A 27,618-nucleotide genomic window follows, 5' to 3' on the forward strand; every position below is an offset into this window, starting at 1 on the left:
AACTAAGTCACACAATCTAGAATTCAGCTAAGGTAATAGATTTTTGAAGACTGAAGCTACAGCAAGATTTGTGCACATTTAAGGAACAAATTTAGATTCATTTTCTAATAATTCTACTGCTTATGCTCTGTGCAATTTCCTTTTTTGATGTTCTGCATATTATTGCATTTTACACGCTGCAAGACTTACAATAATTCACATTTCCCTCTTCTTCTTAGGGTTTATATCACTTCGACGAAACAGCAGAAGTTCGAACACCATATGTTCGAACTTCTAACCTCGAAGTGCAAAACCATCGAAGGCTTAGAACAGCGATTTTTTTTTCCAGGGGAAGAAATTGTTGTTCCAAGAAACACACACACAACACAAGCACACCAAAAAAACAGCAATCCACATCTAACCCTACACTAAACTGTACATACACTACTATCTATCTACTTACCATAACCCAAACCCTAACCCTAAGGTCCGTCACTATTGCACACTCACCTGACCTGCACCCTAACCCTAACTCACCTATCCCGCCCTAACCCTAAAGTCTGTCACTATCGCACACCCACCTCACCCGTGCCCTAAACCTAACTCAATTATCCCACCCTAACCCTAAAGTCTGTCACTATTGCACACCCACCTCACCCGTGCCCTAACCCTAACTCACCTAACCCATGCCCTAACCCTAATGTCTGCACAATCGCACACTTACCTGAACCCGACCCGTAACTTTCCACCACAGTGCTGAAAATTGCGAAGCCACAGAAATTTCCCACCAACTTCTTTCCCTGGGAAATAATCTGGTGTTCCACGGCTTTGTGATAATCAGTTTTCAAACTTCACAGTTCGAACATATGGTGTTCGAACTGCTGAAGTTTTGACGAACTGATAGGAACCCTTCTTCTTATACTTCAAGTGAGCATTTTGAAGAGACCATCAAGAAACAAAGTTTGGTAAAGAGGTGTATCTGAAGTTACATTTATCCAATCCCTTTTATCATTTTTGCTAACAGTGTAGAACACTTTTCCTTTTGGCATCTCTTTGTCTTGATGGATAATCCTGCCCTTTGGCTTGTTCCGGGCAACCCTGTTTACACATGTTCTTGTGCCTCCTGGATACACTCTGGCTTGCTTTAAACCTTACCATCCTCTTGAGACTGTTCACATGTTTAGCAGTACAGTTTCACATCTTTTTTTCAATGTCTGTCCAATAAAACTTTTGTGCAAGTCTTCTTTGTGTGTGTTCTGTGTTATGCCCATATGGCCAGAAAGAAAAATGAATATTATGAGCTAAGGCAAGAAGTGCTGTGATTAGGTCTCTGGGACTAACAACTGGTGAAACACTTTCCCTGGAGCCTCACTTCCCTTCAGGGGGTCCTTTTCTGTACAATAAATCCTTATTTCAGTAAACAGGCACCACTTCCCCTCGAAGATTAGGAGACCCTTGATTTCTTCCATCTAGTTCTGTGAAATGGAATCTGAGAATTTTGTCTGTCCCAAGTGTCGTTTTGCGATCCTTCTCATTTCCCATTTCAATGAAAAAAGTACTTTTGACAACTATGGCTCAGGTGTAGTCTTACTGCTACCCTTGAGCTAGTCCCTCTAGAGAAAGTCCAGTACTTTTTGACAAGTGCAATGTCAGATTTCATTTTATTACTTCGCTCTTTTCTTGAAGTATCCTTCCAGAATAATTTCAGTGCCTTTTGGAAAAAATGTAATATGCACTAAATCTACTAAAATGTTTATGTTCTAATATGAAAATTAATAATTGTAAAGTTTTTATGTATGTATTCCAACAAATCTGGAACATGTATTGATATGTAACTGTGTAAATAACTTACAACTGTAAGTCTTCTGTATCTATGTACATGTGGAATTTTTCTCCCTGGGCCTATGCTGAAAATGGATCTGTATCCAGTCGGACTTTCACAGTTAAGAAATGTAAAATAAAAATAAATAAATAAATAAATCTTACTACATAACCTTTTCGCCCTGAAGTGGTCATATTACCAGGCTTTGTTCCATAATTGCCTCTACACATACTAGCTATATACAGCTGCATTTATGAAATATACTTTCCTCAAATTCATTACCTTCTAGAACACTTATTGGGGTGTTTCCTTGCTACTTTCCCCAGGTGAACACTGACCAATAGCAAATGAAGATGTGTTTTCCCCTTTGTGCTAACTGATGTGGGTTGGTCAGGCAAGTGATGCCTCTCTTTAACAAGTGCAGACTTAACAGTAGTTATGTCTGATGTGGTATCCTTCTTAACAATGTCTTCCTTAGCCCTGACAAAGTATGAATACAGGCACTTACAATAATCTGGAGCAGATGCAGTTTCCAGACACCCACCACTACCATGGTGCCACCTCTCTTCCTTGTGTAGCTTTTCTTCTCACACAGCTGATGTGGACAGTTGACCAGCATATAGTCTACCTGGTTGTACTGGAAACACCTTACCTCATAATGTTGGTGTTGAATAGAACAAGTGTCACATCCTTTCCTTGTGGAACCTGCTGTGAAGGCTTAGACTACCCACTATGGATTTCCTTTTACCTATGAATAATATTTTATATCCTGTACATCTGCAATTTGGTCCTTTTCGCTAGCTAGTGATCATCCTTTTTGCCCATTTTATTAGAAATTTTGCACTCCTAATCTGTTAAACATATTACCATCTCCTTCAGAAAATTAGTAAGTGCTTACTGTCTCACAACATTTCAAAAGTGCTAACTTGACTTCAACTTGTGCACAAGTACTTATTTTTGCTATGAAGTCAGTGATACAGTATTCTTGTTTTCTACTATCTTCTCTGTGAACATTTTCCTCTACAGTTCAGGATTAAGTTTAAAACACTTAAATGAAAACATTTTTTTTTACTTTACCTTATCACATGAATTTGAATAATTTATCTTAATGCATGTATTCCCTTTCTTGTGATTAGAAGAATTATAAACCTCATATTCTGTATATACACGTGCGGGCGCACGCGCGCGCGCACACACACACACACACACACACACACACACACACACACACACACACGCACACACACACAGACGCACACACACCCATGCAGACACACACACACACGCACGCACACATGCACGCACGCACACACACACACACACAGGCGCACACACATTCAAACATCTATATAAAACTGTCAAAGCCAAACGCCATCTTTATATTCAACTAACCTTGGCATTCAGGGTTCATTTTTCATGTTTTTTACTCTTGTACCCTAGGTTCATTGTATTTTGTGCTGAAGCTGATTTTACTTTTCCTGTACATCATGAGGATGCTTTGTTCCCTCCTTTGCTGCTTTTGTTGTTTCGACTGTTTGGAAGCCTCTTGTTTCTAGCTCTAGCTCTACTCTTCCATTTTAAGCTGCATTCAAACATCATCTGGAGATGCACTAACTTGCACTGTTGCATGCTCTGCACTCACAGCCTCTGGCTATCTGTTTTTAAAGGAGGTGAATTGAATTCTTTTTTTTTTAACAAATTACGTTCATTCAACAGAATTTCCACAGATATTGTAGTCTAATGATTTGCAGTGGACTATGTAGTACTGGGAATTAACACAGCATTCTAAACATAATTCAATTACTAAAACCAATAGAAAAAATATTCCATAAATCTCTACATTTGTTTTTATAAACAGTACATTTGTAACAGTACAAATGTTATGTTCATATACATTTAAAGGTTTTATAAGATCCTTAGCTTCTACCTTCCAGAATCAAAAAATATTTGCCATAAAACTTAAAATGACTGTCTGGAGCCATATCATGCCCATACCTCTCAACTGTCCAGATTTTCCCAGAATGTTCAGATTTTTGCCTCATATTTTTGGTCTGTTCCTCATAAAATTTGTGGTGCTCTGGAAGATCACTAAGGAATTAAGTCACTAAATAATGGTATACATTTGAGTTTCAGAATCGTATTCTTCCGAAAATACATGCTAACATAAGAACAATGTTTATTCTAGCAACTTTTTAAGTTTATAACAGCAATATTTAAAATGTGTCCCTGTTTTTTGGACCTTTGTCCCACCATTCTTTTTGGCTTTGTCCAGATTTCTTATGCTTAGCAGTTGAGAGGTATGAATTCAAACCTGCTGGGTCCAAATACATGAAGGACTTCCGAATACCTAGCATAAATGAGCATCTATAAATGGAAGGTTACATCGGAGGACATTTAAGTTCTTTCCACAACTGCAGCTTGTAGTGGTCATGCAACCACCACAGGTCAAATGCACGTGTACATGGTTTGCCTCCCTGTCCAAACACCTTCAACAAGATGTACCTTCTCTTAGCCGCAACTTATAAAGTTCTCTCAGTTTGGTATTCCACAGGTGGAATAGTTTGAAGTCTGTAAATAAGAGCGTAGGAATTTTACTAAACTGACACATTAATAGTATTACCTGCTGCTGTTGCATGTGTGATATCTGCATGTGAACAGAGCAACCCATTTTTCTTTTAATGTAATTGCAAAGTCTCCAACACATTTAGGAGAGCTTTATAATTTGCTGCTAGAAGCCTCTTCTGAGGTTTTTTTTATTTATTTATCATTTTGTTGACTAGGAAAGTCTGACTAGGTCAGAGCCTATTTTCAACCGAGGCCCAGGGAGAAACACTCCAGACGCATGTCTTTGGATTGTGGGAGGAAACCAGATTACCCAGAGAAAATGCACACAAACACAGGGAGAACATGCAAACTCTGCACACAAGGCACCCCAGCCGAGAATCAAGCCAGAGAACCTCTTGCTGGAAGGCGACAATGTTAACTGCTGCACCACTGTGCATCAGTTTATTTATGATAAACTTATATATTCCACTATAGCCTCTAAATAGTGAAGTCCCCATGAAATTATCCCACTTACATTTCTGGTATATGGAACCTCAATTGTAGATTCTGCCAGTAAGGTATTTAAATATTAGCCTGGTTATTTACTCATTGTTGATAGGATGGGAAATGCCCATGCACTATGCTTGATTTTAATAATATACAATCTCTTTGCCTATCCAGCTTTTCCAATGTATAGCTTTATTATTTATCATGAATAGGTCCGAATCCCAGATGCATACCCACAACCCCATGTCAGCTCTCAGAATTTGCTTGGCCACTAGTTCCCTCCTAAACTTTCTGTTCCACCAGGATCCCAACCCTTGTTTTGCATGAATAAGCCTGCAATGTATTTTATTACATACCTAACCTCTAGCTCAGTAGCTAGCCATGTAGGCTGCGGCTTGGTATTGGCTTAAATTATCTATGTCAATATCAATGCCTTGGAACAGGTAGTAAGGTCAGGTAAACCAAGCCATCCTTTACATATAGGGGTGTACCGATTTTTCCTAGCAATTATTGTCCTTTATCCTCCCATATAAAGGAAAATATTAGCGTTTGTAACTTGTTAGGGGGAAGTAGAAGTGTATCATAGGAATGGGTCCTATCAGGAAAATAAATTTAGGCAGACAAAACATTTTAATTGTTGATGTCTTGACTAATATAGGAAGATAATATACTTTCCCTCCCTTTATCAAAGCCTATATTTCTTTGATGACTAGTTTTACATTTAGTTTCACTATTGTTTGCATATTACAATGAAGATAGAGACCTATTTAGCATAGCTGGTCCCTCAATGGCTGTCTATAAGAGCCCCTCTCAATTAAGAGGCAGTCTACAGCTTTATTAAGTTGAACAATTATGGATTTATCTGTGTTCAGCCTAAATTCCAGTAACTGATTATGCCATTCTAAAACACCCAATACTTCTTTGATGTTCTCTTGGGGAATTGATATCAATATTACTCCATCATTCAAGCACCAGGACAAAGTATAAATCGACATTGATGATACCCTTATGCCCCCAACCTGTATAACACTGCCTTAGGTATGCTGCCTATGCCTCGATGAAAATAAAAAGCATCAGAGACAGTGGGCACTCTTATAAGCTCCCTTTATTAATATTGTAGGGCTTTGACTTGGTCCCATTGGTCAAAATTTGGGCTAGAGGTTCTTTATACAATATTTTATATCTCTACAAAAATGGACCCTTAAAATCATAAGCTGCCATGGCTTCCAATAGGAAATCCCATGATAATGACTTTCTTAGATCAACAAAAAGTAGTGCACGTGGTTCCCTCAACAGCTTAGCTCAGTTGCTTCAAATTAAACCATAGCCACAGTAAGTCTAGACCTGCATGATTTCCTTATGCAGATCCTTGCTGTGCCTCATTTACTGGACTTGTTAAAACCTTCTCTAATTTGGCCATTAGAAGTTTTGCATATATTTTTGTGTCATATTGCAGCAGGGGAAATTGGCCAAAATTCCTTCAGTTCCATACTCTGTCTGTCTTGTCTTTTAGGTAGTAATAGTACTGCTGCCAAAAGAGATGATGTTGGAAGATATCCCTGATTTTCCAACACCTGAAGAAAGTTTGGCTGTGGTATAATTTGCCAGTGTGTGGAAATTTTATAAAAGTACATGGGCAGACCATCTGTCCCCAGGGCCTTCCCCAATGCTAGACTGTCAATTATTTTGCTTGTATCTTCCATTATAAAGGGTCTATTTAACTGTCAACATTGATCCTCACTTACCAGCAGTAGGCAAATCTGGAGAAAAAAAATGATGTCTCTTATTTTCATCTAGCTTCACCCTATTACTGTGTTAGATCTTAAAGTATCTCTACATAATATCATCAGTTCATTTTTGGTCAGTTTGCATACCTTCTCCTTCATCCTTCAAAGAGTAAATTAAAGTTTGCATTTTCTTCTCTTTTAATTTATACACTAGCAGTTTGGGGTTTGTAAGTCATTTTGCCCAGTGAAATAACTCCTAGCATTTCCATTCTCAGTTTTACATTCTTGTTTTAAATGTTTATTCTCTAAATGGATGGCATTTTTATTCTCCTGTTTCCTAATAAACACAGATTTCATATCTTTTATTTTCTCTTCTCTTTGTGATATTTGTATTTTCTGTGCCTCCCTCTTTCATCTCCCCATATGACTAGAAAATTACCTATAAAAATCTTAAAGTTCTTCCATCTGTCAAAAACTGTATACTGTGCTATATCCCTGGGTCTAATCTCCAGGCGTGTCTTACTCCCATTTTATCTACCCTAGCTAATTCAAGTATCACCATGTTATGGTATGAGAGGGTGATTTGGGCATGTTAAATGTTGTTTTAGATGTTCTGTCTATGTTCTAATCCAACACAGTGTTAATGTTTCCTCTCACTATTAAAAGTAAATGAAGATATGTATTTCTTCTATCGCATGTGTAAATGCTCATAAATGACTTATGTCATTTACACTGGGGCTGTAAAAAACAGGCTGTCATAAATAAACCAATACCAGTCTGTGCTTTCATTACAATCCACATACCCATCTTGTCTTCAACATGTACAATTACCTTTTATTTTAAAAGGCTGCGTAGCAAAATAATAACCCCATGACAGATGAAGAGCAGCTAGAGAATACATGGTTCTTTCATTTTTTATGAAAAAAATTCTATATTTTTAAAGTAAATTTAGTCTCCTGCAGCATAATAATGTGAGCTGTAAGTTGTATGCAAGTCTCTATACATTTGTTTTGCTGAATTTGAGTGGATAAACTCCTAACATTCCATGACAAAGCCTTGATTCCTCTACTTGCAGCTAAGTGTTTTGGCTTTTCCCTATGCCTTGGCTTGACCCCCATCCTTGCTTCAACATAAGTATATATCTTATAAATTTCTGCAAGTAAAACAAGAAACATTCATAAACTTAAGTTCAAAGAGAAGAAAAAAATAAGTATTGAGACAGAATAGTATCCTTAGGCTAAGTTATAGCACAGCACATTTGAAATATCGGGTTCAGGATGGTGCCCCAGACATATCTTACAAGAAGTACCATCACACAAAGGCTATGTACAATGTAACTTTGTTGAATAAGCCCATCACATCAACAAAAAAGGAAGAGAAAGAAGTATGACCAGTGCTAGTATTGTCAATGCCCTTTACGTGTATGTCCCATTTCCACCACACTTACCCCTTCTAGCAGAAAAATCACAGCTGTTGACTTCCTATGTGGATCTATCCCATGGTGCAGCATAACACACAGAGTGGTATTGTAAAAGGTAGAAGCAAGAAGGAGCCATTCAGTAACAGGCAAAACAAAGGGTTATGAATTTCATGAAATTATTGTCTCATGTCAGCTGCATGTCATTCATCACTAAGGCCACCATTTGCAACAGTACAGTCTTATCATAAAGTTTTTACAGCTGCACCAGTTAACTTACTAGAGGGTCAGGCATGGAGAAGTCTTCATTGTCCTCCATTTCCTCAACTTCTAAAGGATTTAAACCTGTTGAATATAAGAATCTTTGAATTAAGGAAGTCTTAATCATGCCCTGTGTGACAGTCCCTACTCCAGGCCAGTAATCAGGTAGCCTCAATACACACCATAGACACCAATAAGGGAGAGCTTCTAGGAACAAAAATGGATGCACACAGTATTTTCAGATGCAGCTCTCTGCACCAAGCACAATTTCCCTTAAGAGCACACAGGGAGCACCCTCCTGACCTGTAGCTGGACTCTCTGTCTCTCTCCAGGCCCCAAACAAGACTCCACAATGACCACATTGAAGCTTTGTGTCCCAGTTCCAAGCAGCTGACACACACTTGGATATTTGATTTTCACACGCACTGCCACCAGTCAGATACTGTAAAGCTGTTACAAGGGCTCCCAATTATACTGAGTAAAATGAATACTAATACAAATGGTAGAGTTTGACCAAAGCAGAAAAGCTTTCAGGAGTGGCCACAATGTCACTAAAATAAGCATAAGTACTGTTAAGATGTTAAAAGTATTCTCTAAAAGACTAGCCATAATGAAGTGTATATCAATATTTAATAATGAATAATAAAATAGAAAACATGAGAGTACTGAATATCTAGTTACAGTAGACATCAGAGTTTCACTCACAGGAGATATAAGAAGTAACACAGTTGGATAGATTCACACAGATGCAGAAAAACAAACTTAACTAATCTCACTATATTTCCCTTACTGACTTTACTGTTCCCTAGTTAAATTACTTACTACAGCAAGGTGAGATGGTAAGTGTTGAGTTGCTTACTACAACAAGGCAAAATGAGTTGTATGGTTGTGTGAGATATCTGTGAGAGATCTTTCCTGTCAGGTTGTGAAGAACAAAGTGCTGCTGTGAGAGTCCCATCCTAGCTCTCATTAATATCTAGAGAATAATTTCAGTGCTGGTTATAGAATGACATCACATCTGGTCACCTGACTCTGGTAGAATACATGCCCAGAGCTTTGCCAAGATCTGTTGCAACATCAGAAGTCTATAAAACAATTTCAAAAATGTCCACCCTTCCAGTGTAGCAACTAATTAATCACTAAGGACAATACAGTACAATTCCTGGTCCTGGTTTTCCCAGACATTTTTGTCTCTGGCTGCAATCAGACCTGTAAGAAAAAATCTTTATGGCCTAAACCAACCCATTTAATTTTCAATCTATTTTTCAAAATTAGCTTGACTGAGATTGACCTCTTGCCTTTGAAAATTCTCTGTTAAAACATATATATTTAACAGTTATAATAATATTGACTAACATCCATGTATATTACTTTTCTGTCCACCAGGACCCACTGCTGATACATTTTAACACAAGCACCTTTACAAATACATTTTTAACACAAACATCTGTACAAATCAGTGTGATAGTCAAATGACATAAAATTCTTTACAAAACCTCAGCTAGCTATGCTGGCATATGTTACACATGTACTGCCCTACTCTCCCTGGCACAGATGGCACTACCTCATATCATCACATCATGTTTGGTAGAAGAAAGGGTAACTGGCCAATTTTTTCCCCAGAGGTAATTTGGATGGTGATGCTGAGCCCGGTCTCTTAGCTGTTTTTGCCTCTTTGACCCCTGTTCCATGTCTGTCTCTATAACACCCACACCTTTGGCACATGTTATTTCTGTACAATTCTACCTCATCAGCTTTCATATTAGAATGATTGATGCTTGTAAGCAAGTGAAGGGACAGCTGTAAATATGAGTTGGCATGGTACTGTCTTATCATGTAACATCTTTATGTATGGTAACACAGGGAGCTGCTATGATCTGATGAGACCCTTACAGTGAGTCACAGAATTTTAAAGTTGCCCTAATTTTCTCTACTGGTCCTTAAAATCCATTCCCTGTCATCATCATAATCTAGAAAATAAATCTATTTTGGAGGGTGGGTTTGGCATAATGGTTAATGTCTTCACCTTATAGACACAAAATGCAGGGTTTGATTCTAACCTTGGTTTATTGACTAGGCTTAAAATGGCCCTTTAGAGCAGTTAGCCTAGCATTAATCTATCCATGCCTTGGTAAATTGTTGTACTTGTTTCTTAGAGTCACCTTGTGAGCTCTTTCAATAATCAGAGTGATGGCAGGCTTTAAAGTTGCTACAAGGTCGCTCTTGATAAAATTCACTGGGCTACCTCCCTTTTTAACTTCTGGCAGACCAATTATTCTAAAGTTGATCTTCCTACTATGATTCATAGGGTTGTCTATCTTGTTCTCCATCTTACAAACCTGAGTCTGTAACTTGGTAATCCATTGTGCATGTAGTTGTTGGGCCTCCTTCCCCTCTTCCAGCACTTTATGGTAATAACTCAGTGTCTCAGTAATGGTTTTTAGTTGTGCCTTCTTAGTTGCATTGGCTGTTTTAATATCAGCTGTGTCATGCTGCAGCTCTTTCAGCAGAGTTGCCAGAGAGGGTATTGCTGCATGTAAATCCTCCATTTCAGCTTTTTCCATCTGAATGTGACATTGTATTCTTGTATTCCTCCCCACAAGAAGTTAGGACATTCATATGGGAATTGGTTAACTTAGCAAATATTCACTGTTGATTGGTGAAAAATAGTTGTTTGCCACAGTGGCTCATTTATCTAATTATGGTTTAATCAATTTGGGCTGCTAAGTATAGTATGTATTCCTTTTAACTACATTATGGGGTCCCATTCATGCCCATGAACATTTAATGCATGGTGTCATGTGTGTTCCTGTGTTCACTCCCCAGATTCTGTAGACTGAATTTTAACTTCACCCAAAGTGATTATTATTTCATCCTTGGTCATACCAGCAGGTTGCATTCATTTCAGTTCATTTTCTTTAGTGAGCTGTGACACTGATATTCTTTCATATTCATCAAAGCTCATTATTGACCAATGTTGTGTTCACTCCCATTGGCTGTTGCTCACCAGTGTTATTGTGCATTGTGCAGAAGGACATCAAAGGTAGCAGGTTTTCCTGTACCGTATGGGACTCTGTTGCCAGTATCTGTTGTACTACCATACAGTGGGGGCATTGAGTGTTATAATTTTTGTGACAACACTGTCTGATAAGCAAGATACCAGTAGTAGCAGGGAGTCTGGACATTTAAAGATCAACATCATTGCACTGTATGTGGCTAATGTCCCGTAAATTATCCCCTTTGAAACAGCCTGCACTCCAGTGGTGCTGGATTCCTAAACTTCATACAGCCCAGGAAAAGTTGTTTGCATACATGATTCATGCATATAGTAAATGTATAAATCATGGGGCAAACTGCATGAATGGCTCCATTGTGTTCAATTCTTTGTAAATCACTTCATGCTCCTATGTACCATCCCTGCACACTACACATCAGTGACTATAAATACGGCCCTAAAACATAAAATTAATTTTCTGTGCGGTTTCTGTACAGTTCTGTTTGCTCTTATTTCCTTCAGCAGCTGTGGTTTTTAATAATGGCCTTAAGCAGCAGCTATTTAAACTGAGAATTTGACTCTTACCTGCAACATGATGCCTGTAACTGCAGTTTGCTGTCATTCTGAATAAATATTGTAACTATCTGTAGAAGAGTCATGGATTACTGCATGCAGTAGTTAAAAAGTTGCATTTGTGGGGAGGGAGGCATGGTATGGTGACCACAAAAACAGTTCATTTTGAGGCTGAGCAGGTAATATTTTAAGTTATTTTAATGTGAACATGTGATATAGATCTATTATAACAGCAGTAATAATGACTTGTAGTTAATGAAGTAAAGGTTCACTCCTTCAGTGTGTATAACAAATGGCTAGGCAGTAAGTAGCTGTTTCAAGCGTTGTGTCAAATACATCTTCATTTCGGTTATCTCCTTGAGCTGCAACAGTGAGTGGGTCCTTTAGCTGTGTAATCCAGTCAGACATAATCTTCACATATACAAAGCCACAAGTTGTATTCCTTTGATTGTTCTACTAATAAGTAAAGGATTCTGTGTTCTTTTCCTCAGGTTATATGGTACACCACTGAATATTGACCTGTGGCCTGCACTGATGGTAGAGGATCTGATTCCTGGAACAAGAGTAGGGCCCACTCTCATGTGTCTCCTTGTTACCCAATTTCAGCGTCTCAGGGATGGGGACAGGTAAGTCACTCTGGAAGTGTCTCACTATGAATAATACAATATTTTATATAGACTTTTATTGATGCATTACAGAATTTAATTCCTGCTAATTTAACCCAGTATTTACTTCCTTCAAGACAGATTATTTTCCCAGTGTTTCCTTAGTAATTATTTTAGCACTTTTCTGTGACCGATTTAATGTATGGTAGCAGGAACAGTCCACCAAAAGTGACCATGGACGTGACTTTGCTCTCTGTAGTTGTATGTTTCTACTGTCCACACTGTCAACAGTACTGCAATGATTGAAATCTCTCCCCACTTTATCTGTCTGTCTGTCCATCTAATAGGTTCATTTTTAACTGCACTTTATTGAACATTTTTACTGATGAAAAAATAACAGTAAGCAGTAAATAACAATAAGAAGATGCAAAAAGAACTATTTAGAGTTATTTCTCAATACAGTTGTTTGGAAACCTCTATATTATGTTTGCTCAAATACGTTCATCATTAATGTGCTCACTCCTACAAAAAAGAAAAAGTAACCTAACGTGTTAGAGAGTAGTCACTAATTATATACAAAACTATGAAGGGCACCCTACTAAAAGTTGGAATCTTACACTTACATCAGCAAGCTCTTCATATGATCCCCATTTATATGTGTTATAGTTCGGTGGCCATGGATTATCAAAATTAACTCTCCATTTATTTGGAATAACAGTTTGCTGCCTGTGACCCTTAAAAGTATATATATATCCCAGATGTTTTCTGATCATGTAATTTATTTGTGCTTGTGAAACCTTTTGTTTTGATTTTTTACATGCCCAAAACATGTGAAGATCGTCTGCATCAAATTTCTCCATACCTCGAACACTGTCTGTTTTCCCTCACTCCCATGGCATGTTGTCTTTTCAGGGTAAAGTACCATCTCAATAACATCCTCAGTTGTTGGTCTCTATACTTTGACAGTCTCCCTAATCTGCCTGAAGTGCACCAGATCTGTTTTCACACCTCTTCTGAAAAAGGAACACCACCTTCCTATAATTCTTCTCTTCCTCGCATATACTTATGGCTCCCACGTGTCCCTATATATAGTTTCACTCTACCTTTCATTAGGTGCCTCTACTTGTCCCATGGAAAAGATCTGGGACCAGTTGCCATCTGGCTAATACATTTCTTCCATACTTTGCCCAAATGCATATAGGTGAAGCATTCCTGTCCCCTTATCCCATTCTCATTATGTCATATATAATGGATGTAAACTTAAATAATGTTAATACTTCAAGATTTAGGAAGAAATGTCATAGAAACCATATCTTACACAGTAATTGTTTACATCTAACACATATATATAAAAACATTATTAAGGGTCAAGCAATGAGGCTTTCATGCCTTAAATGAACAAACTTTTACTACAGATATTAACACCATGAAAAAAGAGTTTATAGACAGAGGCTACAGTAAGAAAGAGACAGAACAGTATCTTAATAATATGAGTGAATTAAGAGAAGGTAGAGCTGCTCCATATTTTTCAGGACTTAACAATAATTATATATGACATTATGAGGATGGTTTTAGTATAGAGGCACCTACATTTTGTTTAACTTATTCAAGCAATATTAGAGCAATTTGTAACATTATTAAGAAAATCTGGTATATTTTACAGTCGGATGAACAAGTTAATAGTATAATAGATGTGACACCATCCCTTTGTTTTAATTATAAATGATCCTTGAAGAGACTGTTATGATAAGAATAAGAAAGATCAGAGAACAGAAGAAGTGCCTGTTGCTTGTACTATGCCCTGTGGAAGTTGTAACTTTTGCCATTTAATAAATAGTAACAATATTTTTATACATCCCGTTACAAAGAAATCTTATAAGTTTAATGTGAATCCACATGTATATCTAAGAATTTAGTGTGTTTGGCCCAATGTTTAATGTGTAAAAATGTTTATGTAGGTAAGACTAATCAGATGTTAATGGAGGGGATTAGGGAATATACAAGAGACATTAAACAAAGTAGTCCTACTAACTCTTTAGCTAAGCACATTATAGAGACAGCAGAAGAGTTAAAGTTATGCAATTAATAGAAGCGAACATTTTGTTTGGGTAATATCAACAATGTTACAGAAGATAAAAGAATTGTTTTGGATACTAAGCCTACAAGCTGACAAAGAAGGAGACTTAAATATTAAGGTCTCTTTAAGACCTAGATTGAAATGTAAGAGATCAAGAATATAATTGCTTAATGTTCCTTGTGATTTTAAATCCTGTTGCTATTGGTTTTGTTGTATATAAATTGACTGTTCAATGTATTTGATTCATGATCTGATGAAGTGGAGTTATCTCAACAAAAGCACTTACCTTTATTTATTTTATTAAAGCTCTTTGCCATTTGTAAACATGTTTGTTTTTTACAAATATTTCTTTTATGTATTGTTGGTGTCTGTCCGGTCCTTGGGTTTTATATTACATTCCATCCACACTTTCCCTACTAATTGGCTATTCTTATGGCTCTCCTTCTTGCAGTACAACCTATCTTTCACAACATGAAGCATTAAATTGAAGTCCACAACAAAGATTATAAATTGATCTGGCTCTGTTACTGATTACTGATTGCCATGTATTTAAAATTATATGAAAAGTTTCCTATTATCCCTATCTGTTGTAAATATATTGCCAGTAAGCCAGTAGCCCCTTTATTTCAATTGTCTGCCATTCCCACAAGTTTGAGTGACACTGTCTCTATGTTCTGTGGGACATGAGTAATACCCCTTTTTTAACACCCACACCCAGTTTGTAATCTGCATTAATATGGGGGGAAAGCTTTTGTTCAGAATTTGTGTGCTACCCTAATCCTGAGCTTAGATTCTTGCAAATATATGGGCCTCTTCTCTTTTAGTCCTCTGTTGAATTCCATCCCTTCTTACAGGCTGTGTGCTGCCAATCAACAGTCCATAGTATAAATTTAGGAATCTAGCAGCCCTCCTGTCTGAGTAACCATCCATTACTTTCATTCTCTCTACTGCCAATTACTTTTTTAACCCCACCCATGTATTCCAAGGATACCCACAAGGTAAGGTAGAAAAGGAAAAAAAAATCCCCTTTGGATACACCTCGGTATCTATACCCAGGTAAATGAAAGAAAGAAAATTATCCCTGGTGGCTGTAGAAACTATTAGAGATCAATAAAACTTCCATCCTCCCCTGTGGGCAAAACTCTCCTTGCATATTAATCATTCCCATTACTCCCATGGTAACTATCTTGTATCCAGTGTATCAAAGTACATAGTATATAAACAAAAAATAATATGTAGTAGCACAAAGACAATGAAACACTTTGGGCAGTCCCCATAGTTAGATATACCCCAGGATTTAATAAACTCTGCGTAGGCTTAGCCCAAAGCGTACATGGAATTTACATGTTTGAACGAAGAGCAGCAGTGTTAATTACATATGCATGCTATGCATCACGCTTTCATGGGTACAAGTGAGGTTTCATGGAAATCGTGTAAACCAGCATGAGCAGATGTAGACATGCAGACAAGTTTACCTGCAGGCAAACTTGTTCTGCGAGATTGCGCAGGCAGCTACAATTACCACCAGGGCTAAAATTAAGACAATGACTGCAGTACTAACTCATTATAGAAAATTGTACTCAGTGCAATGTATATTACAACATGTTTTTGTTATAATGAAATAAATGTTTTGTGGTGATCATCAAGGGTACATAAATTGCATTATAAATACACTAATCTGGTGAAGTGTGTGTGTGTGTATTGAAAATGGCCACAGACGTGAATAGTAGGAAGGAAAAAAAGAGAAGAGAAAAAGTGAAACATGGTAATGTACACCAGATAAGGGCATGTCAATGTATGTACACCCCAAAGAAAAGACAGTTATAAACAGTAATCACATATGTACATAATACAGAACATACTGATGTTTACACCTCCCCATATGGGTATATTCATATCATCAAACAGTTATTGTTTATTATGGGACTGTCACATAAGGTCACATAGCAATGGAGGTAATTGGTTGTGATATAAACACTCTAACATGATCACTGGACAGGACATTTAGCAAGGGCAGTATATACAACAGGGGGTATGTGAATATTGTGAAGATGTGCAAAATGAGTTATTTTGAATATCAATGTAATGTCTGCATAGGTATCAATCAGTCTGGGCACATATCAACAGGATTATGCACAACAGTAGAAAGAAGCACACACAATCATGGAAAATATCAGAATAATGCCACCATCTGTGACAGTGACATAAAATATGTGATTGTGAGTTATTGCACATGTTCTGCATGGACGCACTTGTACAACTGTAAGGATTTGTCAGTAATCTGTAAGGGGAATCAAGCACACCTTCCTCAAAAATGACCACTTTCAGCAGGTGTTAAGAGGGACGCTATTGCACCTGTAGTTTAAATTATGAGCAGTCTCGGCTAGTTGGGAGGTTTGCATGGCACATGTCTGCCACAATCCACACTTGCAAGAATATAACCAATGTCATCAATGTTGGGCAGGATTCACGAAGGCTTGCACGGAGTCTAAGAGTAGTGTAAGACTCCATGCAGCCCTCGCGATCCAGGAACAGCCCGAAATTCCGTGTAAGAGACCAGCTAAAACGTCTCTTACATGGACTGGGTGTGGATATGCTAATCACCTCACTTGCAGCCGAAAGGCATGCAAATGAGGTAGATTAGCGATCCACGAAGCCCAAACCAGCCCGTGTAAGAGCCGTTTTAGCTGCAGAAATGTACTCAGTTGACAACTGAGTACGTTTCTGCAAATAACACAATGGAGCCATGTCAGCTCCAAATAAAGGGTGCATATGTGTCAGGCAGCATGACAATGGCCAAATATGTGGCCATTGGCAAGGTACCCCGATGCAAATATGAGAAATAAATAATTTTTTTTTCGGCGATCGCCGATGTTTAAACGCAGCACAGCCCCGCACAAATGGGCTGCACTATATAAAACATAAAAATGAAGGTTATAAACCCACAAATGTGGGTTTTATGCAATACATGGATTTACAATGCAGAGACCAGCAGACCAAAAACAACATCGCCACTGTTTAGTGGTTGCTAAGGGGGGAAGCTGAGTCTAAGACATGTAACTAAGCATTAGTAGGCAATCTGATGTAAATGAGTGTTAGGATACTGAATCCCACTGTCACATAGCAAATGAGCATATTCTGGGTAGTGTAAGAGTTACATAAGGGGGAGGAACAGAGTAGGAGATAGGTGACATCACAGGGGGGAATGGCAGAAAGAAATGCAGTTCATTGGAGGTCAGTGTTACATGACAGATGTCAGACACATATCATGGAAAGAGGAGTGCTACAAGATAAGCATGGGAAAGTCAAGAAATGGAAGGTGTACACTGTTGCTTACACCAAAGTTTCTTGCTGGGCGTGCATGCGCATGTGTGCGTGCCATGAGGCGCGAGTAAGGCAATGTGCGCACGTGTAAGGCAGACTGAGCATGTGGGAGCCTGTTGGCAGACCTGTAAGACTGTTTGCGCTGGTGTGCGCGCATTTTAACCCGAATAATAAGATTCTAAACCGTGTAAGCATGTGTGCGCGCGTGTAAGCCACTGTGAGCATTTTTCTGCTGGTATGCGCGTTGCTCCCCGCTGAGGAAACAGAAAGGAAACAGGAAGCAACAGAATTAGTAGGAAGCTAGCAGGGAATACTGCTGGAGCTAGCAGGTGAAAACAATTAGAAGCAGGCAATTACACAGGCAAAATAGTAGCCCAGCCAAGCACTTAAAACTCTGCAAACAGCAGTGCAGGATGTTTCTCTCAAGAGACACTGCAAGACAGGAGTAAGCTATTAGAAGTGAAAAATGAAAAAGCTGAACTCAGAGCAGAAATGCTAGGGGCTGCCATAGCTGTCATAAGGAGACATAGGCGACTTGCTGAGGGTGGTGACAATGCAAATGGTGCCAGACAACCCACAGTGAGGAGACGGAGAAGAGTGTACAGGCCCAGGGTCACCTACCAGAGGTTACATGCGCTGGAGATAGTGGAGCGCTATAGAGTGGACAGAGACCTCCTGCAGCAAATTGTTGAGCTGTGCAGGCCATGCCTCACACACAGAACCAACAGAGGGGAACCCATCCCAGTGGAAACCAAGGTATGTGGTGGCCTAAGAATACTAGCAACAGGTACCTTCCAGAGACCAACTGGTGATATGATGGGGATATCACAGGCATCAACCTCCAGGGTACTGCACCAGTTCCTGGATGCCATATCAGCACATGTCGGTGATCATGTATATTTCCCCAATGCCTGTGAGGTATTGGCCAGCAATATGTGTCTCTTCCAGCAAATAGCGGAATACCCTGAGGTAGTGGGTGCAATAGAATGGACGCACATACGCATCAAAGCACCAGCAGGTGAGCGGGGTAGGGCCTACATAAACCGCAAGGGCTTCCCCTCCATCAACTGCCAGGTCATGTGTGATGCCCAGGGCATAATAATGAATGTGTGTGCTGGCTGCCCTGGGAGCTACCATGATTCCCATATCTGGCATTTGACGCAGCTGTACCAGACATTTGCCAATGGGGACATCCCACATGGACACCTAGTGGGGGATGCAGATTATGCACTGGAGCCGTGGCTGATGACACCCATCAGAAACGCACACACACCTGAACAGAAACGCCATAATGAGGCACACGCACAAACACGTAATGTAATAGAGCGTGTGTTTGGGCTGCTCAAGTCACGGTTCCGGTGTCTGGACACATCTGGTGGAGCCTTGCAGTACTCAACAACTACATGTACCCAAATTGTCATGGTATGTGCTATGCTACATAATATGATCTTGCAAAAACAGCTGAAGCAGGACTAGCATAGGGCCGGGCCAAACAGCCCCCCACCATTGCCAAGGCCATCACAGGCAGAGCGTGACTCGGAGGAGGAACAACCTGAGCCTGCCCCAGTAGGCAGAAGGAGGCATGCCCAGTATGCCCTGGCCTTGGCAAAGAGGCAACGCATAGCACATACACTGGCTCAGTAGGAACCCTGGGAATGATACCCATGTCTGACTCACTCATATAATAACAGGGATGCCTAAAATGACATAACCTGCTCTCAAACATGTACAGGGAGTGTAGTATGTGCATCCGACAGAGGCAGCCCTGCAGCACCACCTGAGGCATGAATGCCATGTGTTAAGCAATGTAACACCATGTAGTATATGCAAAATTGATGACCCTGACTAACATCCTACCCTCACCAGGCATGATGCCACAATATGATGATGAGATGATCAATTGCAATAATTGGCTGAAGTATTGCTGTTAGTCAAAGGGGATCCAATGTGTGCTAGCCTGGGATGACATGCTGAGCATGACATGATGCTCCACCTGCTAGGGGTGGTATGCACCTATCAGTCCTGGCCTTATGGATACTGGCAAAGGCTGTTGTTACCCACAGTGTGCCTTGAATAGGTAAGGCTCAAAACACAAACCCACCTCCATAGGTATCACAAGGGATAAGAACCTAGATGTAATGCTACCCAATGCCAGAAGTCTAAACAGCAGGATGCATGCAGTCTAAACTCCCCCAGTATGGAGAATGTTAATATCTGTCCTGTAACAGAAAACTGGGTCAAGGCTCACAACAGCACCCTAACACTACCAGGTTACACCTCATACTGTGCTGTACAGCCTCAAAACATGGAACAAGCTACAAAAGGAGGGTGACTAGCAATAATTGTCAAGGATAACCACACCCCCATGTTGGTACCACAACAAGAAGCAGCATGGACTAGCCATGGTCAAGTAACAGTGGCTAAAACTGCCTCCCAGTTTATAGCCTGCTACAGACTACCGTCCTAACACCAGGAACTGCACTTGGCCTATGTTGGAATACATGAATATATCAAGCCCTCCAAACCACATTATATTGGGTGACTGAAAATACCCAAACATAGACTGGGAGCATTATTCTAGTGCCAGCACTGTAGGACAAAAGTTCCTAGAATCCATAAACCAAAATGCCCAGGAACAATGTACCACTCCCACAAGAGGGGTAAGCATACTGGATGTGATAATCAGCAACATGGGTACTGGATGGCAAGATGAGAAGTGTATCCCTCACTGGTAAGACCAGACCATAGAGTAATCACACCGGATATACACATCCTGACCACAGTCCCTGGCTGGAAAACCACAGTGAAAAACATGTGTAAAGCAAAAGTTGCACTCCTCCAAAATGATGTGGAATCCATTAAAGGCCCTGTGCAGGTGCAAAATATGGGCCACACCTCAGAACCTGTTATACAGGCATTCCATGAACACTGCCAGGAATGCATGGATTATGCAAGCCCAAATAAAACCAAGACACAATGCCATACATGCAGGCATCTGGCATGGTGGACTTCAGCCATTACCAAACCATGCAAGAGAATGAGGAAGCTACTACATGATAGAGCAAACATAAAAAGGGAAGTAATCTCTGATCAGTAGTATGGCAATAAAATATGTCCACTCATACAATCCACTAAGGCCAGCTACAACAAGTTGAAACTGTGAATCTTGAGGCAATGTTACACCTGCCCCATGTACACAGACAACCCTCACCTCCCCCCAAGAAATACAAATATATGTGAGAGATGCAACCATTTATCCAAACCGGAGGCTGAGCTCTCTCAACTCAGTACTGTCAAAACTAGTCAGGAGGAGAAGGTAACCACACACACCACAAACTCAGTCTCACATAGACCTTTCACAACTGCAAATCAAAGACATAAACACAGAAAAACATTCCCGGAGGCTCTAATTACAAACACACCACATCAACAGAGGCCTCCAAAGCAGATGCTCAAGCAACCGCTACCTCCAAACATAGCACATGCAACACGTAGTACACAAAGCTGGTGTGCCAAACAGTCACAGGCCAGAAGGAGAAACAACATGCCTGATACAGTTGTAATAGGTGACTCCATTGACAGACACACTGCTGTCCCGCTCACCAGACTGAACAAGGGAAAGGGTACAGTAAGCTGCCTGTAGGCTGCTACAATAAGCTACATAACACAAGTACGCAGGTCACCCCAAAGCAAGTAGAAATATGATGCAGTCATTGTCCATGCTGGCGTGAATGACCTGAGATGTACCTCCCTGGACTACATGAAAAGAGACATAGATGAGCTCTCCGATTATGTAGTCCAGGCCGGTATGACACTGACCATTTGCAGCATCCTACCCTCACCAAGAATGATGCCACAGTACAAACACAGAATGATCAGCTTTAACAAGTGGCACAATTACTGGTGTCATTCCAAGGGGATCCAATGTCTGTCTGCTTGGGAAGTCAAGATTGACAAGCCACGCTGCTGTGCCAGGGATGGCTTGCACCTGTTACCCCTGGGTGTCTGGATATTGGATAAGGCTCTTGCCACCTCCATAAAGCCTTTCGTAGGCAAGGCTGAAAAGACTAACCCACCTCCCTAGAAAGCATAAGTGGAAAGAAACATAAGGGTAATGCTGCCCAGTGCCAGACATGTAAACCTCAACATGCATGCTCCAGAGGCCCTCCCCATTATGGAGAACATCGATGTCCGTGCAGTGACAGAAACCTGCAGCAAGGCTCCTGACAGCAGACCAGCACTACCAGGTTATACCTCATATCATGCGTTATGGCCCCAAAACCTGGACCAAAACATAAAAGGAGGGGGAGTATCCATATTCAGCACAGACACCCACACGTTCAGGTAACTGACAATGCATGAAGCATCGGAGACCACCCATGTGCAACTAACCGTAGGCAAAACTGCTGTACAGTCTGTAGCATGCTACAGACCACACTCTCACACACAGGAACCCCACTCAGCCATCCTGAAGACACTGAACAGTATGAATGTCTCACCAAATACCAAACAAGGGACTCACAAATTACCACATAGGTGATAATCCATTATGTATGGAAGGAGTAATCAGGGACCTAGGGACACAAGTGGACAGTAACCTGTCATGTGACACTCACATTGCCAACGTGGCTAGGAAGACTGTCTATATTGGACACCGTCTCATGAAAGGATTCACATCTACGTCAACAGAGGTCATTGTGCCCCTATACTGTTCTCTTATCAGACCCATAATCTAGTACAATGCCTCATTTGGGATATACCTTACCCGACACCTGCAGCAGTTAGAAAGACCTCAAAGGTACCTCACCAAGAGGATAAAGGGTCTCAAATATATGTCATATGCTGCCTGGCTGTAGACACCCCAGCTGTATGCAGTCACATACTGCCTATGCAGAGGCGTTATATGCCTGTTGTACAAGGCCATGTCCAACACAGGAGTAATGGACATGCTCCACCCCAGAAAACCCAAATCCATTGGAGCTGTGAGAGTGAGAGATGTCAACCTCAACACATAATGAAATAGGATGTGCTGGACGGGCAGATACATAACACAGAGGCTCCCTACACCCTGGAACGGAATCCCACTCCATGTTAGGCAGAGCCCCTCACTGACTCTCTTCAACAGGAATCTTGCCAAGTGGATGGATGATCGTAGATGTACACTGGGGGGTCTTCACTGTGTCACGTCCAGACAGAGGCACAGTAAAGTAAATCCTAAATGGCCATAATATTCACATAGCAAGGGGTGGCGAAAGCCACACACACTCTGGCTAGGCTTATAAATGCCCTAGGGTGGATAGCCTAGCATGAACCTATGAACCTATGTAGATACAAATTGTACAGGACACTAAGGATAATCACAAGGCTTTCCTAACTGATGGTAGGAACCTTGATGGGAATTCACAGATATGCTCTGAATCACTCAAATATTACAAACAACATACCAAACACACACACATATTGCCAACATCCAACCTGACAGGTGCAGTGCAAACCCCCCCTCCAAAAAAAAATGCAAAATATCTATCCCAGCAGAGTGCTGGCCCCCTGACATTGCAGATGCTGAGGTAACAGCCAGCATCTACAAAGCAAAACACACAGCATCAATGGTATGAGATGGTGTCCTGGGCTGAGCCCAACATGGACTCCAAGAAGAATGGAATGCCAAATAACACTACTGCTCAATGTCAGCCTTACCACAGGATATGTACCCAAAGAGCAGTGTACAACAACAGTGGTCCTTCTCCACAAAGGTGTTGCCTGAATGGATACTGCAAACTACCACCCCAGAATGCTGACAAGCTTGGTCTGCAAAGCTATGGAAAAGATCAGCATGTACCTCAGACATAAAGATATTGGGGACCTACTGACACTGGACCCTACCCAGTGTCGCTTTCTTAAGTGCAGATCCTGCCCCTTAAACATGTTTGACTCATTTGAAACAGTCATTAAGGTAATTGATGAGGGGAATATGGTCCACACAGCCTAGCTGGACCTTGCAAAAGGCTTCCATACAATACCCCACGTGTTCATTATAGATAAGCTCACCAGCTTAAATATAAACCCCTATGTCAGTAGAGGGGTTGCAAACCAAACCAAGGACAGAACTGACATGGTCAGAAATGCTGCAGCCATGTCAGACTACAAACCAGCTACAACTGGCATCCCACAAGGCTCGGTCCTGGGACCTACCTTGTTTGGTATATATGTCCCATAGGTACAGGCCAACATGGAAGGACTGTGTCTGAACAAGTTTGCAGAGGACTACAAACTGGCCACCATATCTGACCCTCCAGCTGACACAAGCATCCCACAAAAGGGCCACATAGAAACAGACAACTGGTGCCATATCCATGTCAGCAAGCTAATTGCAGAAAAGTGTATAGTCAGCCCCTGTGGATATACAGTAAGTGCCCACCAATTACCACATAGATGTTAACCCATTAAGTACTTAAGATGTAATAAGAGACCTGGGGACACAAGTTGATAGATATCTTGCATTGGACAAGCATGTGGCTGTAGTGGTTACAGAAACATACCATATACCCACCTAATCATGAAGGTAGTCAGATCTAGATCAGGGGAGGTCATTGTGGCTCTGCAGTCATCCTTTATCAGTGTCATAATTGACTACAATGGCCCCTGTGGGATGTACCTCAGCAGACACCTCCATCAACTGGAAAGACCCCAAAAGTACCTCACCAGGAGTATCAAAGAGCTTGAACAGATGTCATGTGTTGCCTGATTAAACAAACTGCAGCTCCACACACTGCCATACTGCCCGCCCAGAGGCAAGCTGTGCCTGATGTATAAAGCCATGTCCAAGCTGGAATCAATGAACAATGTGCACCTTGTACAATCTGAATGGCAGTGAGCTATGCACATGAGAGACCTGAACCCCAGCACTGACATACATAGGACAAGCTGTACTGAATGATACATAACACAGAAGCCACCCCCACTCTTGAGTAAACTCCCAGTACAGGTTAGCCAGAGAGTCACTCATCGACTCTCCTCAAGAGGAATCTTGATGAGTGGATGGGAGATGGTAGGTTTACCCTGGGTATCACTGTTATGTCACGGGTAGACGGAGGCACAGTATACTAACCATGACATGTGTCATGGCAAACTCCAGTTACAATGTGTGTCGAAGGACAAACACACTCTCTGACTAGCATTAGAAATGGCCTAGGGCACATCGCTAGTGTTTGCCAATGTCCATCTATGTTGTGGAATACACTACCAATGTTGGACAAACCTGGTTTAAGTAGTCCATATCTGAACATAATGCAACATGGTCATATGTGCACAACTGGCCCCTAAACAGTCTGCTGTGCTCGCTATGAAAATTTAAAGCAGTGATAGGACTAAAGCCCAGGATACTGTCCACCACAGTGAAAGTACTGAACCAGTACACTATATGGTACTACAGTGTTAGGTCAGTATGAAAGGATGTTGACAACTGTATGCAAAGTATCCCATGCAAACCCTACAGGCACAGTATAATCCCTGTTGTGTTCAGACATGAAGCAGTTGGCCAGTAAGTACACAACATGACACCCAACACACAACCATAAACGTGAGATATTGTTGAAGTTCACACTCATCCACAAATGTGGTGGACTGCAGAGTTCAACATATGGAAAGCTCACACTGGGCATGCTCACACACTTTGATAAATGAGACATATGTCAGACAACATGCCATGGAAAGGCTGAACTGGGCATGCTCACACACTTAGGCCATATCTCAGTTTAGCAGTTGGCCACATATCTGGTATTTGTACGTGTTATTCCAGGAACCAACCACATTACAGCAATCTGCCCAATGCACACAGTTAAATGACTACAGAGACATAAGTGATATAGTGGATCCCTCTCATATTCAAACATCTTCCACAGATACACAAGTTGTTCATAGAAACAGGGAATGCTATGGCAATAAAGACCTGCAAACAGTCTATCAGCAACAAATATTGTGCATCTGACAATTAAACATATGGGTGTAGAGGTCAATACTAGGCTGTTTGCCCTAGGGAATGAAAGCTTAGCCAGAGTGTGCTTGGCATCTGCATCCCCAGTACAGTAGGCTACTGTGCCACTGTAAAGTAGGTCACATAAGGCACCGTTTGAGGCTAGTGTGCTGTGCCTCCATCAAGCAGGGACACAGTGGAGATCCCAGGGGTTGCATTTGCTATGCCACATCCATGTTGTTGGTGTGTGCTGGAAGAGGGTTGGTGAGGACCTCTAACAGTAAGTGGGCGTCAATAACAGACTGAGGGGAGCCTTATCTGCACTGTCTGGACAATTTCACTGTCAACACTTTGTCGTGATGATTATGAGGGATTGAAGTGTTGTGCCAGTACTGTTCAGAGATGTCCTCCCTCTGTGGGCTACTGCTCTGCAATGTATTAGCTCACTCCGTCTGTTGGACAGCTCATATATGGCTGGTGTACACCTGACAGGGTGTCCTGTTGTGGAGGAGTCATGGGTATATTTGGGATAGCATGATCAATGCAAACCTTCCACATGCTCATAGATTGCAATTGTCAAGGATTATGCAGAGTGGCCTGTACACTCCCCCAGCATGGGTCCTTTGAAGTCTTCCACCCCAGTCTTCACAAGTGCAAAGTCTGCTTTTGATAAATACACTTTGTTTGCAGTGACAACCTTGCCTGGGGGTGGGGATGGGATATGGATGTCCAGGTCAGATATCAACAATGGTGGTCTACCTCTGCTGTGGAACAGTGAGTACCCATGTTGCAGATGGTCAAATGCAATATGTATTCCCCCTTGTGGCTGTGGTGAGTGGTCCTGCCATAGCACATGGACACACAAACTGTAGTGGCTGTAGGGTAATGTTGTAGAGGCCTGAGTAGTTCCCACACACAATATACCTGTACCTGACGTTAACAACTGGAATGGTGTATGTGAACACCTTCATATCTTGGCACTGTTCCCAGGGAAGCAAAGTGTGTGTCCCGGGTGTGGGAGGGGTGGTCTGAACTGGTTGTGTTGTGTGTTACAGGTCCTGTGGTCACGAAGCATGGTATAAAACATAACCTGCCAGTGCTGATGTGCGTATCTGACCCTGAAGTAGGTGGCTGCAAATGCATATATATGCTATCCCCCACCTGATAGGTAGTAATAGATGTACATACCTCTGTATAAATAATGATGTCAGCACCCTATATATACTGCAGGTGCAAAACATATGCCCAGTAATTCGGATAGTGCACTCTGCTAATGCATCTCCCTCAAGTGTCATAATATAGTTAGGTAGGGGTTTGAATCCTGCAAATGCTCATTGTGTGTGGGTGAGCGGTGTTGGTGTGTGTGCAATTCTGTGTGAGGGAAATGTCCCTTTTGGCAACTAGGAGAACACACTACAGGATATACATTCCCCTTTCTAAACACTGATGATGTCAGCACCCTATAAGTACAGCAGGAGAAGAGAAACCTCCCAGTAATGTGAATAGCGTGATCTGCTAATGTGTCCGTCTTGAGTGTCATAACATAGTTAGGTAAGGGTTTGAATCCTGCAAATGCTCAATATGTGTGTTTGGGTGAGGGGGATTAGTGTGTGTGCAATTCTGTGTGAGGGAAAAGTCCCTTTTGGCAACTAGGAGAACACACTACAGGATGCACATTCCCCTTTCTAAACACTGATGATGTCAGCACCCTATAAGTACAGCAGGAGAAGGAAAACCTCCCAGTAATGTGAATAGCGCGCTCCGCTAATGCGTCCATCTTGAGTGTCATACCATAGTTAGGTAGGGGTTTGAATC

The 27,618-nt window shown here is 41.0% G+C and overlaps 1 protein-coding gene across 1 annotated transcript in view; it reads left to right on the top strand.

Annotated features, from left to right (window-relative positions):
* The window catches only part of LOC122792862 (peroxidasin homolog), a 1,098,019-nt gene that overhangs the window by 481,609 nt on the left and 588,792 nt on the right, over positions 1-27,618 (top strand). Inside the window, exon 10 of the mRNA XM_044060421.1 lies at positions 12,317-12,451. Coding sequence (XP_043916356.1) covers positions 12,317-12,451 — 135 coding nt within the window. The remainder of the gene's footprint in view (positions 1-12,316; positions 12,452-27,618) is intronic.

Source organism: Protopterus annectens, chromosome 2.part0, assembly GCF_019279795.1.
Source record: "Protopterus annectens isolate FY-2018-M chromosome 2.part0, PAN1.0, whole genome shotgun sequence".
NCBI lineage: Eukaryota > Metazoa > Chordata > Ceratodontiformes > Protopteridae > Protopterus > Protopterus annectens.